The following is a 16733-nucleotide window of genomic DNA, read 5'->3' on the forward strand; positions in this document are numbered from 1 at the left end:
TCAACTTATTACACTCCAAACCTTATCGATGCACCCATTTATGATTGCGATGGCTGGATCGGTGTATTGGCCCGGTGGGTGTAGGGAAGAATTTGGCCCATTGCACCCGTTCCCAGCGGTGCATTGCAGTGGTGCGGTTAGCATGCATCGTGTCATGATGTCATGTGGCCAGGCCCGCGGACCTGCTCCCACACTCAGTGGCTGCCCCACTGTTTGGTAGAGATGCCCGGTGCATGTGCTTTACAGATCTCCAGACCTCAGAGACTGTTGCAGGCAGGATCGGTGAGGGGAGCGGCACTGGCAGGGAGAGGTGAATTTTTAATTAATTATGGCACGGTAAGTAATGCCCACCCCGGTCTCCACGCACTCAGCGCCTGTAATTACACACCCTAGAAACTGTACCATTGAAAGTATAGAAATGGAGGTGTGGCCACGTCCCTTTCTGATTTTGTACCAATTTCTGACCCTCAGATGTTGGAGGGTATGTCATAGGTGCTAAATCTCTGGAGTGGTTGTGGAATTCATCAACACATACAAGTTATCAACTCAGGAGCGTTGTGTTTCAAACAACAACACCACACCTGATTTCATTGCCATCATTGAGTATCAATGCAAACACATTCTAGCATTATGGTGGAATCTATAACAAATTACAATCTTAGGTCTTTGGCACAGCATATTGTAAGATGACATTTTTCAGCAATTTTGGAAATAAAAAACCCCCAAGGTTTTCCCGGGCAACGCCGGGGGGGTCAGCTAGTATATAATACCATAGACCAGGGGTTCTCAAACTCGGTCCACCACAGTTCACGTTTTTCAGGTCACCCGGCAGGCGCACAGGTGCTTTCATTACTCATTGACAGATTTTAAAAGATCCACAGGTGGAGCTAATTATTTCACTTGTGATTCTGTGACAAAACATGTACTGTGTGGAGCCCTGAGGACCGAGTTTGAGAACCTGTGCCATAGACAATGCATGGTACTTTAAGTCCGGGGAGCTTTCACTGTTTGCCTGAGCAATGTTTTTGAACATTTTAATTAATTGTATCCGATGCATTTCAAGTTTTAATTGTTCTTGATGGTGTTACCTTTATGTTTGCCTTGGCAGATGAACAATGTGTTAGCTTTATTGGCAAAGTAACACTTTGATATTATATAATCATATTTACTTGAATTTTGTTAATAATTCCTTATTGGCAACCCACTTAAAAAAAAACTACTCTTCAAAGAATCATTTACATACAATGTCTAATTTTGTTTTATTAGTTGTGTACAAAAAAAATGTCAGACCAGAAAACAAGAAATATGTCAGGAACCAGGACAGGAAAGCAGGAAGTGAGGAATATGCCGTGCACATCTGCAATGACATGTAGATCTACATATTCACAGTACTGTATATAGTGCTCAGTGCCTATTTTATACTGAAAACAGACTGGACATAATACAAATGGTAGAGTTGATCAAAGCTAAGACAGAAAATAGCCAAAGGATTTCCCACATAATATAACACTGCACCAAATAATGCAGGTACAGTATAAGATCTACTACTAGGAATACTTGGGATTTGGGGTTTTTTGGATAAGGATTTTGCTACGTGTGGATTAAATTAAGCTTGAACTCTGATCACTCGTCTGCCTGATTTCTTCCGTCTACCTGCACCTAATAATGCCTGGTATCTACTAATGATCTGCTAACGATCTGCATCCCATCCGATCTGGGTCTGTATCCAGTTGAATGGATCTTTTACAGACCTGCAGCAGGTAGGATCTGTAAAAGGACCAAACGACATTGGATTGGAATTGGATCGGAATCGAATCTAAACATGCAAAAACATGCCCAATCTACATCCAATCGGTCAGAATTGGATTGATTTATGGGATTGAGCCGTAATCGTTCTGGTGTGTACCCTACATTATTCTCTGCAGACATATATGATTGAGTGACAAACTGGGTTAATCCGTTTGATAACACATCTGCCTACAGTATGTAAAGTTGTTGGATAGTGGCAAAGCTATGAAGGAGTTAGTGGGATTAGCATTCTATTGAGCCAATCAGTGTGCACCTTTCATGTGGTAACTACCTCATTAACATTATCATGATAGTCCTATACTTTGCAACATTAGGGGGAGATGAATTTATGGGACCTACACACGTAGCGATTCCCGAGCATCTCACTTGATCTCTTAAGGCCCCCATACACTACACGATTTTGACTCGTTTTCACAATATTTTGGAGGATCGGGCCGAGAAATCAGGTGAAAGAGGCCCAAATTGCGTAGTGTATGACATCCGATCTGATCCGATGTGCAGTCCCGTGAGCATTGGATCAGATCCAGAGGTTCTTATGCGCAGCCATCAGTGAGACAGGGAGCGAGGTCCGGGCGAGCGAGGCCCTGGTGCGGTGAGCGGGGACCGGAGAGCAGGGTCCGGGGGAGCTGTAGGCGGGGTAGCGGCAGGAGAGCAGGGTCCATGGTAGCGGCGGCGGGAGTAGGGAGCGGAGAGCAGGGTCCGTGGTAGCGGTGGACAGGAGAATAGAAAAAATCCTATTCAAAAGACTGGGTGCCCACTGATCAGCGACTGACCAGTCTTTTGAATAGGATTTTCTCTATTCTCCCACTGCTCACCGCTATCCTGGACCCTGCTCGCCTGCCGCTTCCACAGACCCTGCTCTCCTGCCGCTACCCCGCCTGCAGCTCCCCTAGGTTACATGTGATAAATCGCATCCGATCTGAGCGATCTAGCATCTCTCAGATTGCTCAGCCCAGTCCCCACGTGTCTCGGCCCCTTTAGCCTTGAATAGTGATAACGTGGAGAGAGATAAAGTACCAGCCAATCAGTTGCTACAGCCTGTGTTTGAAAAATGACTGTTGCTAACTGATAGGTTGGTTGTTTATCTTGCTTCACATTAACTCTCTCCAAGACTTTGTACAATTGTCCCTATGTCTGAGATGTACTAAATGCTGACCATGGAATGTCCTCCTTCTTTGGAGTCTCATGTAAGAAACATCTTGTTTTTGTGTGGTACGCTTGTCAGTGTCACCATATCAATCCTCTGCTTGATTTCCCCCCCCCCCCCCCCCCCTTTCTGGTTTTATGAACTTAAATGTAATTCCATACAAAACATCCCAAACCTGCATACAATAAATGCATAACAACGGGGTTAAGAAACATACTAGTATTGCATAATAAAAGAAGGAATTGTCTCATAGTATTTCATAATAGTCTGTGAGGAGACCGATACATCTCTTACAATACAACGCAAGTCAACCTGTGTAAACAGTCAGGCTTGAGTAAACAGGGTTTATGATAATAAATGTTTTTTATATGATAGAGACAGATAACCATAAAAATGTTACAGCTATTATACGATTACATAATTAAACATGGTTTAACATGGCTAAAATAATTTCACAGAACTAAATGTGATTAAGTAAAGTTAAACTTTCTTTAATGTGGACAAATTGTCTAAAAGCATACAAGGCGGGCAGCCATTTTGTGAGCTGACCAAATAATCATAAAAATGCAACCTATCACTTTATGAGGAACCAGTGACATTACTGAGGCACGTTATGCAACTGGGACAGGTATAAAGTTTCATTTCTATACATATTTGTTCAGCACACAAAACAACTCCTCCCCTGTCTATAAGTTACAAACTATAGTTAATAGAAAATACCAGACTCACAGGATCTCTGGGTTTTTTAGGTACTAATTTTGATCTTTCTTTGAAATTTGTATCCAATTTCTCAGGGTCAGTAAGCCCTGACCTCTCTCAAAGTTCTTGACTATCTGCTTTTAGAATAATGATTGTGTGTGTTTTACAATACTGTAGGCCACAGTTTTTCAAGCTCTGCCATGACAGTACCAGTTTTAAGGATTTCCATGCTCGAGCAGAGGTGACTTAATTATACCTCAGTCAATTTGATTTAACGGTCTGGACTCAAGCATGAATATTCTTAAAACCTGGACTGTAATAGAGTTCGTGAAAACTGGGTTGCCTACTTTTAAAGTTTCCTCTTAGGGGGCGGCTAAATGAAACAATTTGCATCTTAAATCCTGCCCCTCCCCCAGAAAAGCCGCGAAATTAACACAGCCGCAGGGGAGATGTCCGGGGGTGGGGACTTTAATTTAAGGGAAGTATTTAAAATGCAGAAATTATGTTTTCAGATCTGGTGAAGAAAACATGTTCGGCAAAGACACTTTCACTTGTGTTGTGCGTATATGCAGCGGCACAGCGAAACCGTAACTCTGGAAACTATTTTCTAACATTGGCATCTACATAAAAGTGACACGATGACAATAAATGATACAGTATGCTGTAGATGAGGGCAAGCCCCAAATGTTTCCTTTCTTTGAAGCTAATACATCTATGATGTACCACCATAATTCCCCATTCCACTGATGCTAGGGAAATACAACATGTAGGAATTCTCCAACTTTCCGATTCCAACCAAAATGTGATAGGGATCGGGGATTTCATTCTAACATGAGGAAGTTCTCATTTGCCAACGGATCGTCCATCGATGCCCAACGTATTGGCGGTTTTGGTGGAATTGGTATCAGGGAATTAGGGGATTGCAACACTGATATATGGCCCCCAATAGTCATGAATATTGTGTCATAATGGCAGTAAAAAAAAAAAAAAACAGTAGGGTAAACAATGGGTTCAGTCATCACTAGACATAGAAAATCTGTATACAATAAATTCACAAGTGCTCATTGCAGGAGTATCGAAGGATGCTCATTTTATAGTTCTGAGATATAACCTAGGAGTGCATTATGTAATAAAAGAGGTTACATACTAGTATGTAAATGATGATATAAATACACACAAAAAAGAAAGCTGCAGAAAAGGTCAACAATACTTTTTGGTTGCACAGGGGAGTACAAAAAAATAAACACATGAAATAGTCGGTAAAAATTTGTAGTATCCTAACATACCAAGACTACTGATGGGAATTTCAATCACAGGGCACTAGACTCGTTGCCACGGTAACAGTTACAGTGCATGGGTGAGCCAAGCAGGAAATGGGTCTTGAGTGCAGAAAATGGCCGACTGAGAGCCTGACAACCTGTAGATATTTATACAGCAAAGAACGGAGAGCAATATGACATATAAAACAGCAGGAACAGACTGACACATTTCATGCAAGGAATATTTAACACAATGCGATAGAAGTGGCGTTCATCGCAATCTCTCCTCAACGGCAACCTATTATTGATACTTTCAGTTTTTTTGTGTAATTCTTATACATACAACAGGTTACAGGTATTACAAAAAAATAACAGCTAATGTCTTTTTTTAAGGTAGAGACTAGGGGTGAGATTTAATAGGATGAGAGATTCAGAAAGTGAGAGATTTGGTAAGAAATCTCCAGTTTTTTTAAAGCTGCAATCATTTACACTGTAAAACTAGTTGTAAAACTAGGTGTAAATGATTGCCGCTTTAAAAAAACTGGAGATTTCTTACCAAATCTCTCACTTTCTGATTCTCTCATCCTATTAAATCTCACCCAAGATCCCCTTCAGTTTTGATTACAGTATGTTATGTTCAGTGAGGGCGGAAGTTGTTAGATGCCCTCACAACGTTTTTTATTTTATCTGTAATTCACGTAGGTGTCGGTTACTTTGTTTTATTTTAGCTGCATTGTACCCTCGTGGGCTCACCACAGAGTTATATTCCCCCTCCAGGTATACGTGTAACCAGGGCATGATGGGAAAATTGTCAAAACTGAAGGGTATCTAGACACTACCGTCTTTTTTTATTTTCCATGTCACAGAACCACATTTAGCATGCGTGACATGCTTGTATCCTTTGGAAGACCTGGATCTCGTCCAACTTAAACCAGTTAAGAAGGTCATCTTTGCACATGGTAATACAACTTTTATCTATGTTACCAGTTTTCTATCAAATAGGGAAATGCATTTTACTAGCAACAAATAGACTGCAGCCTTTACTGTATGTAATGGTACAGTGCTTTCACAGCTGGAGAAGACAAGCAGGTCATTACCATCGGAGCAGGAAACCTGCTTGACTGAAAACACCTCAGCAGAGGGCAATAACGGAAGTTTCCCTAAGCCGGGGTCTGTAAAATAGCATAGATAGACCTGGAAGCAGCACACACGTGATTTGCCTTAAGATCGATTGTCTAATAAAATGTAAAAAATATATTTTAAACATAAAAATATTAAGCACAATAATTCACTATTTTAGATAACAATTCAATAAACAGTGGGTACATGTAGAACTGGACACATTTACTTGCATATGTTCAACGTGACGCACCTGAGAGCAGTGCATCAGCAGGGGTGTAATATAGGGGATATCATTATCCCGATGTCGGGATCCCGACTGGCCGGACCCAGACAGCATGGCGAGCGCAGCAAAGCCCCTTGCGGGCTCGCTGTGCTCGCCATGCTGCGGGAACGGTGGCTCGAGTAGCGAGCCACCTATTCTATTCTCTTTCTATGGGGGTCGTGGACCCCCACCAGGGAAAATAGTTAACGGCCGTCGGGAACCCGACTGTCTGTGTTTTGATCCCTCGCCCCATTTTCAGAACTCCAATCATGAGGAATAATTAATACAGGATTTGCAGAATTCTCCATTCAGATCAAGGCCATATAAAGTGAGGAGGGGCCCATTGTGCATTGTCCGTCATTGCCCCCTCCCCTGTAGTAAGCAGCATAATAGTGAGCACACTATGGCACGGCCTCCTGGGAAATGGAGCAATGGGCATCAGGCCTATCCCAGTGTTTTAGGCCACACTGCCAACATGGAACTCTGCACAGGTAGGTATGCAGTGGGTAGAGGGGGTGCAGTGTCCCTCCCCCCACCCCTGAACCCAGGGGACTACGCACCCATTATAGATGCAGATATACAGTATGTGTATTCATTTTCAGCACACAAACAGTACAGAAGGCATATGTCCAACTCTACATGAACACCAGTGTGTATATATATATATATATATATATATATATATAAATGGGTATTTTTCTGCAGGCTCCAGCAGGAACTGTGACTGTGGCCCTTATTCTAGTTCACTCTTTCTGACAAAATATTTCTTAGATGGACAAAACCATGTGCACTGCAGGTGAGGCAGGTGTTACTTGTGCAGAGATAATTAGATTTGGGTGGGGTTTTACACCTGCCTCACCTGCAGTGCACATGGTTTTGTCCATCTAAGAAATATTTTGTCAGAAAGAGTGAACTAGAATAAGGGCCACAGTTCCTGCTGGAGCCTGCAGAAAAATAGCCCTGTATATATATATATATATATATATATATACATACCCTCCAACCTGTCCCATTGCTTTCGGTACACAATGCTCTGCTCCTGGACTTCCCTGGTAATGTAGGATTGCCAGCACCTGTGGTGAGCTAGGTAATTGACGAGAAGGGTGTTTCAACACAGGTGATTACAATCATACATTACCAGGGACGTCCAGGAACAGAGCATTGTGTACCGAATGCAATGGGTCATGTTGGAGGGTATGTACATAGAATATAGAAAAGAGGCAGGGTTGTCACAGTAGTGGTGCACCACAGTAAGAAATATACGCTTAAAACTTAATAACTTTTATTAGTTATGCTGGGTAAATAAAGGGGCTGCGAAATATAACAATACTACATGTAACATAGAACAAGGACAGTGAAAGAAATGTGCAAATTAAAAACTAGGGCTCATGCGGCTTCCCTTAGCACACTTATTCCCTTAAATTTCAATTTTATTGGTTCTGTTTATTCAGATGTCGTCTTTCCCTGCGTGTCGGCTATGGTGCCTGAACTACGCCTAGGGGACAAATCTGTTCACAGTATTAATAACCAGTATTCCCCTGTCTGTGCACAATATTGTATCAGAGGTTCTCAACTGTGGTGATATTGTGTCAATAGTTCCTCAATTGGCAATTACCTTGTTGAGTAAAAGGTAACTCTGCACCCAATGCCGTGGCTAAAGGGTGTACACACTAGTGTATAAGGATCTTGGTCACTGTGTAGCGTAAAGGACACTTGTGCGTGACCTTCCACAGTCATACAAGATTATAATCAAATTGCTGGCAAATATCGCCTAGTGTGTAGTTCACAATCCTGGTACCGCAATTATATCGGGCTATGTAGCACTGCTGAGACCCTTCTCTAATTACCACTATACCGCGGTATATGGCGTCGGGTATCAGCCTCTTAATGCTCATAAGCTGGTTATGTGGATATGCATAGGGTAATGTAGTCACATATCCGGCGAGTGAGCTGGGCTATGTATAACCCACTCCACCAGCACGGATTGGACAATGAGCGGTAGCGTGCCCAGGAAGCAAGGTAAGTAAATCAATATGCCAGAGAACACAATATAAATCACAGTTTTCAACGGGTTGCCCTGACGAAGAACTGCGAAGCGTACGCCGGCCTCCATAGCCGTGCGGACGTTCGCTTAGCTCTCCCTATCCCTGTCTGACTGCATTTCCAGTCCTTTTCAGGACTCTAATGTTTAGCTTAAAAATTTGAAAACTGTGAATTATATTGTGTTCTCTGGCATATTGATTTACTTACCTTGCTTCCAGGGCACGCTACCGCTCATTGTCCAATCCGTGCTGGTGGAGTGGGTTATACATAGCCCAGCTCACTCGCCGGATATGTGACTACATTACCCTATGCATATCCACATAGCCCGATATAATTGCGGTACCAGGATTGTGAACTACACACTAGGCGATATTTGCCAGCAATTTGATTATAATCTTGTATGACTGTGGAGGCTCACGCACAAGTGTCCTATACGCTACACAGTGACCAAGATCCTTATACACTAGTGTGTACACCCTTTAGCCACGGCATTGGGTGCAGAGTTACCTTTTACTCAACAAGGTAATTGCCAATTGAGGAACTATTGACACAATATCACCACAGTTGAGAACCTCTGATACAATATTGTGCACAGACAGGGGAATACTGGTTATTAATACTGTGAACAGATTTGTCCCCTAGGCGTAGTTCAGGCACCATAGCCGACACGCAGGGAAAGACGACATCTGAATAAACAGAACCAATAAAATTGAAATTTAAGGGAATAAGTGTGCTAAGGGACGCCGCATGAGCCCTAGTTTTTAATTTTCACATTTCTTTCACTGTCCTTGTTCTATGTTACATGTAGTATTGTTATATTTCGCAGCCCCTTTATTTACCCAGCATAACTAATAAAAGTTATTAAGTTTTAAGCGTATATTTCTTACTGTGGTGCACCACTACTGTGACAACCCTGCCTCTTTTCTATATTCTATAAACAAAATTGTCCAGTGGTAGCACACCCCCAGGGATTCTATAATAAATTTGACTATTGTACCCAACGCGGGGCCTTCCTCTCCAATACTTTCATTACAAAATTTGTTTGTCCTGTGCATCTGACCAACCCAAACGCTGTATACTGTACATATACAGACCGTACTTGCCTACCTGACCCTCTCCATAAGGGAGAAAATGTTCTGTTCCTTAACTTCCATGGTAGTGTATGATTGCCATCACCTGTGGTGAAACACCTTTCTTATCAATTACCTAGCTCCCCACAGGTGATGGCAATCATACATTACCAGGGAAGTCCAGGAAGGAACAGAGCATTTTCTCCCTGAAGGAGAGGGTCAGGTAGGTAAGTATGATGCAGATTGCACGTAGAACAGAAACTAGTAGTAGTCTCTATAGCACTAGTAAAACATATAACTGTTCTTAAACAAATTACCCTGTTTCTTTATCACTATAATCACAAAGGGCCAGATTCTCTAAGCTTCAAAAGTGATAAAATGGAGAGTGATAAACAGCCAGCCAATCAGCTCCTACCTGCCATGTCACAGACTGCGTTTGAAAAATGTCAGACCGGAGCTGATTGGCTGGTTGTTTATCACTCTCCATATTATCACTTTTGAAGCTTAGAGAATCTGGCTCAGTCTCTGTTACTGATATTATTTGTCAGTATTCCATTTGCGTTCTGGTTTTCAAAGTGCATTGGGTTCTATTTTATCCAATTACAACAGATGAATGCATTGGGGAAGCCTAGAAGTGTTAGCAACAATGGGGAAGACTTAGCAATGCTTGAAAAGAGATCAAGTAGAAAGTGATAAAAAGTACCTCTCAACGGGCGGGATGCTATATAGCAGAAATGCGGTAAAAACCCCGTTTTCGGGGTTTCTACCGCATTTCTATATGCTATATGGCGCCTCCGCAGTGTCAGCGCTGCGGAGGGAATCGCCAGCTAAAGCTGGCGAATCCCTGCAGAAGCCTATGGGCTTCTTACCGCAGCGCTGTTTGAGGGATCCGTCACGGATCCCTCCCAGCGTGCCCTGCGGCCGGCGCCGGGGTCTGCGCATGCGCAGATGGACTCCCGGGTCACAGACCCGGAAGTCCAGCGCCGGCACCGCATCGCAAGGGACAGCTCTTACCGCAAGAGCTGTCCCTTGCATGAATAACGGCATATGTTATAGCATATGCCGTTATTAAAAATGCGATGTCCGGCGAAGGGGGGCCGCGGATGTTATAACATCCCGCCCAACATCTGAAAAAGGGGCGTGGTAAACACTGGAGGGGGTGTTTTCCATCACTATGGGGGCATGGCCAGCGCTCTGTAAGCCCCACTGTCTATCTCCATAGATGCATGCGCAGTGTCTATTCACCGCTGCCCCCACCACCACCACGGGACACTGTCGTGGGATAAGAAATTGTGACTGTCCCATGAGAATTGAGACAGTTAGAAGGTATGGATGAAATACCAACCTATCAGAGAGTTGCGATGGGGCCATAGCATGAAATTGGCCCCATCGCATTCTTGCCTAGTTTTCCTCACAGTCACTCCCCTCCGGGAGAAGCTCGGAGAGGAGTGAAAGGGGGTCAGGATGAGGCTACGTGTCAGGGGGCTTCTTATCAGTACGTTACATTTCAGTTTATTTTCCTGCTTCAGTGCTGGTCACCAACCGCAGCAGCATTCAGAAATACAATGCATTAAAATGTTCCTTGTTGATATGCACTTGTTTTTTCACACCAGTATTTCCCATATCCAGTCCTCAGGACCACTAACAGAGATTGTTCCATATCTCCATGCTGAGGCACATTTGTCTTCATTACAGTTTTACACGTTCAAAAAAAATTCTAAAGCTGACACTATTTTACTTCTGATCTGGAAATGATGCATTATTTGGGTCCCTGAGGACTGGCTTTGGGAATAAACTGTTTAAATTGTTGAACCTTCCCCACTCTTTGCACCTATGATAAACATGCTGTAAATGTAGCCGTTTGTAATCATGAATGCAAACAGGGCCGCCAGCAGGGGTGGACTGCCAGGACGCCAGTCCCAGTCCAGGACCAAGAGAGGGCCCGCATGGCTGGAGTGTGGTTTGAAGTGCACCGCAGGCTGTCATAAAGGGAATTTGGAGCTGGCTGCAAGCTATTTGGACCACGTGGACCAGCAGCCAATCAGAAATGGCCGTCGCAGCCTGTTCCAAACGTGAAAACCGCTGGTGCTGTCCCTCTATCCCTTACTGCTTACTCCTTCCCTGTACAGCTGGTGTAGTAACAACCTGCCGTACCTAGGGGTGCCACCTAATGTCCTTCGGCCTTGTCCTGGAATCGGCAAGTGACTCCAAGAATGGTAAACAATGAGGGCTGTAGGGACAGTGGAAGGTGGGGTAGTGGGGACCCTGCCTGTTCTGGTAGCCCAAGGCCCCAGAATTTCTAATGGCAGCCCTGCCTGATTGCATACAGTTATCATGGTGAACAATTTTGCAACTTACAAAATATAATTATCAAGAATAAATGGAATATAATCTCAACGCTTACTTTTGCCTTCTAGCTACCTTCTAATATTACAGTAAGGGACCTTATTAATATGGTTAATTTAAAACCAATTTTTTCTTTTGATTCCTGATTTATAGAGGAAATATTGTGCCTATATTATTGTTTTTTGTATCCCTTGGTATGTATTAGCCAAGGCATTCATCTGCGAAGCCTCTGTACACTGACTCATCTATTGTCCTTCACCTCCTCCTCCTCTTCACAAAAACCTCTTAAGTCTCACTCTTCCCAAAACAGTTTTGTTCCTGTAGATTGATAGGATCAACCCTGAGCAGAGAGTAGAAGGGGACAGTCAACTGCACTTATTGCACATACAGACATATACTGTAACTGGCCATGAATCGCCATTCTCTTGTTCTAAGCACAATTAAATAACAAAACATGGACCTGATGGAGAGGTGGCTGGTGCTGCTGGCTTGTGCTGCTGCGATCTTGTGTGCCGTGTACGTGAGAAAATGTACTAGCCACCTTGTGTATAGACACGCCCAGCACCCAGCTCCTGTCACTGCGAAGGACCCGCCATTTTGTCACTGCGAAGGACCCGCCATTTTGGTGTCACCCCCCCTAGTGATGCCAGTGGTGGGTGAATGGAGCTTTCAGCTTATATGAACACATTTAGGACTTGATGGTGAGACACACACTATACGGATATGCACAAAAGTACTACACATATGTCTGAGTGGCACTGCCAGGGCCATAAGGAAGAGTGCGCGGCTGTGGCATCCGCCCAGGGTGTCACACGGATTCCGCAACTTGGTGAGAGACACCATGTCTTCTCCCCTAGGGGCCAGATACACTAAGCTTCAAAAGTGATAAAATGGAAAGTCATAAACAGCCAGCCAATCAGCTCCGACCTGCCATGTCACAGACTGTGTTTGAAAAATGTCAGACAGGAGATGATTGGCTGGTGGTGTATCTGTCTCCTTTTAATCACTTTTCAAGGCTTAGTGCAACTGACCCACAGCAGAGCCATTTTATCCATTGGGCCCAAGGGCCCCAGGATTCCAAGGGCCCTGCCCATGACCAACACAGCTCCTTGCAGATTAGTTACAAGGGGACAAGGGGAAGCAGTAGGGGGATGCAACTGCCGGGTGTAGCAGAGGATGGAGTTGCAGGGTGCAGTGGGGACAGAGGGTTGAGTGAGGGATGGAGGCAGATGCCGAGTCAGGTTAGTTCAGAGCGGTTTTCAAACTGTGCGCCAGGCAGCCTGACAGCCGCATGTCTTCCCAATGCCCCCCCCCACCCGGCGGTGTGAGCGGGCCAGGCAGTGAGGAGAGACAGTCGTGCCAGGGAAATGCGCACAGTGCTGTGGCGTCACTCCGAGCAGCAGCAGGTGAGCTTGTGGAATTGGCCTGCACGTTAACTAGCACAAAGACGCAAACACAGATGCGGCTGTGGCAATAGAAACAGCCAAAGTCATGTGTGCGTGCGACTAGTAACCAGGCCCTTAAAGTCCTAATTTCTCTTCAAACAAAGTTTATCATCCAGTAATTACATAATTACATTTTCGATATCCATTAATATTACACAACGTATCCTATGATGTCTTCAGCTAACACTTCTCTGCATCTAAAAGGCAACAATGAGATAACTGCTTTCTTGTCTGTGATCCCCTTAAGCTGATTTCACAGTAACACTGCAACCTTGTAAGAAATCTTGAATTAAGTACTTTTTTCCCTAGAAAAGCAATACAGTGCATAGCCTTATAATGTGGTAGATATGGTAAACCAGAGCCTGCTGTCCCTTATTATCCCGTCTTTACACAATACGACATGCTTCTGAACAGAGAGTTCTGCAAACTCATACACTGTAATACACAGAAATTGTGCACAAACAAATTAACAACACACAGCAGATAATTAGAGAACTGGATTTCAGATTGTTGGGGTCCATGTACTAAGCCATGGAGAGAGAGAAACCGGATGAGACAAAGGCATACTTGCCTATCCTCCCGAAATGGGCGGGAGGTTGGGCATGTCTCCCGCATGTGTCCAGAGCCCCCGCACCCCCTGGAGCCGCTAATTCAAATGCTGAAATTCGCGGCTTTTTGGGGAGGGGGCAAGACTTGTATAATTTCATGTAATTTAAGCCCCACCCCCTATACACAGACTCAGGATTCATAGAGTTTGTGTGGGGCGGGGGCTGGGCTTGGTGACATCACCATCCTCACCCTCTTCCCCCATCATGTGGTATCTGATCTTCTGTCCAGGCTTCTCCCGGAGAGAGGCCCAATCAAAGGTAGGCAACTATGGATAAAGGGCCTGATTAAACATGATTGCATGGATGACGGGGAGGTGTATACCTGATCACTGGGCTCCAAAAAATTAGCAGCTCTGTGATCAGGTCTGAATCAGGCCCAATGCACCAGCCAACCTGCTCATAACTGTAATTTTCAAACTCATTGTATAAAATGACAGTTATGGGCCGATTGACTGGTAATTTATCTGCTGTCTTAAGCATTACCATCAGTGCTGAGTCTTCCTTGGGATTCTGGGAATTTCTCCAGCTTTCTATAATTTATGAGTGGAGAAGGCTTCGGCCCACAGATCACCATCATAAACCATAGACAGTAATTAGTTAATGACCTGGTAGGGAAGCTTCCTCTATTGAGCCTTCATACAACACACTGTAAACTTAATTACAGTAACATAACATTCCTAGAAAACATTAATTTCATTTCCAACATGTCTCGCTGACACTTTTATATAAGCAGTACTAGAATCTGAGGTTCCATTGTTTATACTGTCACAACGCTTTTTGGCATGTTTAAAAAAAAATCTACCCCTAAGCAACATTATCATCGAACGTGAAATATGCACTAATGAAAGACGTACGTATTGACACGATGATCACATTAATGGCATAGTGAAAGAAACGGATTCAGAAAGAAGAGAATTGAGGACATAGCTAATCGGATTGCGTCAGTACTTTCCTTCTCTTCTTATTGGTTTGGTTCCTCTTGGTAATTCTAAAACGTCCTCTGTCTTAACTTTTTAGGCCTTTTTGTTGTAACTATCCATTGGTAATTAAAGGGTAGCCGATGATAATGATGATGACATGTATTGCTCTGGCAGTGAAGATGCTATATTGTCTCATTCCCTAATCATTTCTGTCCTCTTGGCCAAAGTGCTAGACAGTGCTCCTTGGGGTGGACAGGTGACCCCGATGTCTCTGTAGCTATTTGTACAACTAGCATGGGCTCTTCTGAGTGTGGGTCACTAGCTCATTGTAGATGTCGGAACGTAGAAACCTTGGGTAGGAATCCCTTTCCATTAGGCTACGCACTCTCAGCTGGGCAAGGTCGAAACAGGACAAAGTAGGATGCTGAAGATTTCGTTTTGTCATCTCCCTTGTTGGGTAATCGATATTCACCTTTTGAAAAACAAAAGAACAAGTGAATGACGGCGTATCATTGAGTTCATTCTATATGGCTTTCAAATATACGGTTACATAAGCTCCTTTACAGGTAGTCTTAAAACGAGCAATCATCACAATCTAGGTGGTGTGGGTGAGATTGGATACGTACATTTGTAGAATAGCAATTGTAGGTGCTGGTAGGGAAGTGAGCAATGTGATAATTCCTGCCTTCCAGGTAGCTGATAATTACAGGTACGACGTTAGTTCCTGCCTCCAGGCCGTTCATTATTCAGTACTCATTGTTATTTAAATAAACAGCTCCCATTTATTTGCTGTCTCTATTTATAGTCGGCCTTAATTGGTTAAATAGAATGTTATATACTGAGTAGTTGTTACCTTGAAAATCTGCGGGATGTGTCCTTGGCGTATAGGTGAGATAATAGTGATTCCAAAGGTTGGATTGTTATGTAAACCACTTCCATTTATTGTAGGTAGCGTTCATGGGTAGTTTGCTAAGAAGCATTTTATTGTGACAATGGCCCTTATTCTAGTTCACTCTTTCTGACAAAATCCTTCTTACATGGACAAAACCATGTGCACTGCAGGGGGGCAGATTTAAAATGTGCTGAGAGAATTAGATTTGGGTGAGTCATTTTGTTTCTGTGTAGGGTAAATACTGGCTGCTTTATTTTTACACTGCAATATATATCTCACTTTGAAGTAAAACCCCACCAAATCTAATTATCTCTGCACAAGTAACACCTGCCTCACCTGCAGTGCACATGGTTTTGTCCATCTAAGAAGGATTTTGTCAGAAAGAGTGAACTAGAATAAGGGCCAATATCTCTCTGTCTATTTATGTATGCCATAAACAGCCCAGCGATACTGCAGCAGGACATTTCATGGAAAGTAGAAAATACCAAGTGAAACGACTATATATCTCAGGACTACATTATGGCCCTTATTCAGATCTGATCGCAGTACAAATTTGTTCTCAAAATAGACAAAACCATGTGCACTGCGGGTGGGGCAGATATTATATGTGCAGGGAGAGTTAAATTTGGATTGCAGTGTATAAATAATGTAGCCAGTATTTACCCTGCACAGAAACAAAATAACTCCCACAAATCTAATGCTGCCCATACATATGTGCGATCGGATTCGATGCGACATCGCAGTGCGATGTCCATCGAACCCGATTGCATCTTGTGGTGCTAAAGTGTCCCCTTTGCAGCACCCGATGTCGCATGCCATCTTGAGATCGGGTGCTGGAAGAGGGCAGGCAGAGGGCGGCGTTATGTAGTGCAAGAAGCGCTAGCGCTGCGGCAGGTGTCAGTCAGTGGAGGCGGCAGAATTGTTTAAACACTGGGCAGCCCTCTGATTGGCTGAGATAGCTCAGCCAATTAGAGGGCTGCCCAGTGTTTTAAACACTTCTGCCGCCACCGCTGACAGACCCCCGCCATCCACTATCGCTTCTTGCGCTACATAACGCCGCCCTCTGCCCGCCGTCTCCCATGCCGCCAGCGGTCCCTCTGGCCCCCTCTCT

General features: G+C 43.8%; 1 protein-coding gene across 3 annotated transcripts in view; it reads right to left on the minus strand.

Annotated features, from left to right (window-relative positions):
• Positions 1-10310: 10310 nt before the first annotated feature.
• LOC146026487 (regulator of G-protein signaling 8-like) overlaps positions 10311-16733 on the minus strand; it is a 56354-nt gene continuing 49931 nt past the window's right edge. Inside the window, exon 5 of one of the 3 annotated variants that reach the window (XM_083157199.1) lies at positions 10311-15202. In XM_083157199.1, coding sequence (XP_083013325.1) covers positions 15020-15202 — 183 coding nt within the window. In that variant the 3' untranslated portion in view covers positions 10311-15019. The remainder of the gene's footprint in view (positions 15203-16733) is intronic. The other 2 variants (XM_083157198.1, XM_083157197.1) reach the window with 2 other exon arrangements.

The sequence above is a fragment of the Crinia signifera genome, chromosome 8, assembly GCF_055691185.1.
Source record: "Crinia signifera chromosome 8, ASM5569118v1, whole genome shotgun sequence".
NCBI classification, from domain to species: Eukaryota; Metazoa; Chordata; class Amphibia; order Anura; family Myobatrachidae; genus Crinia; species Crinia signifera.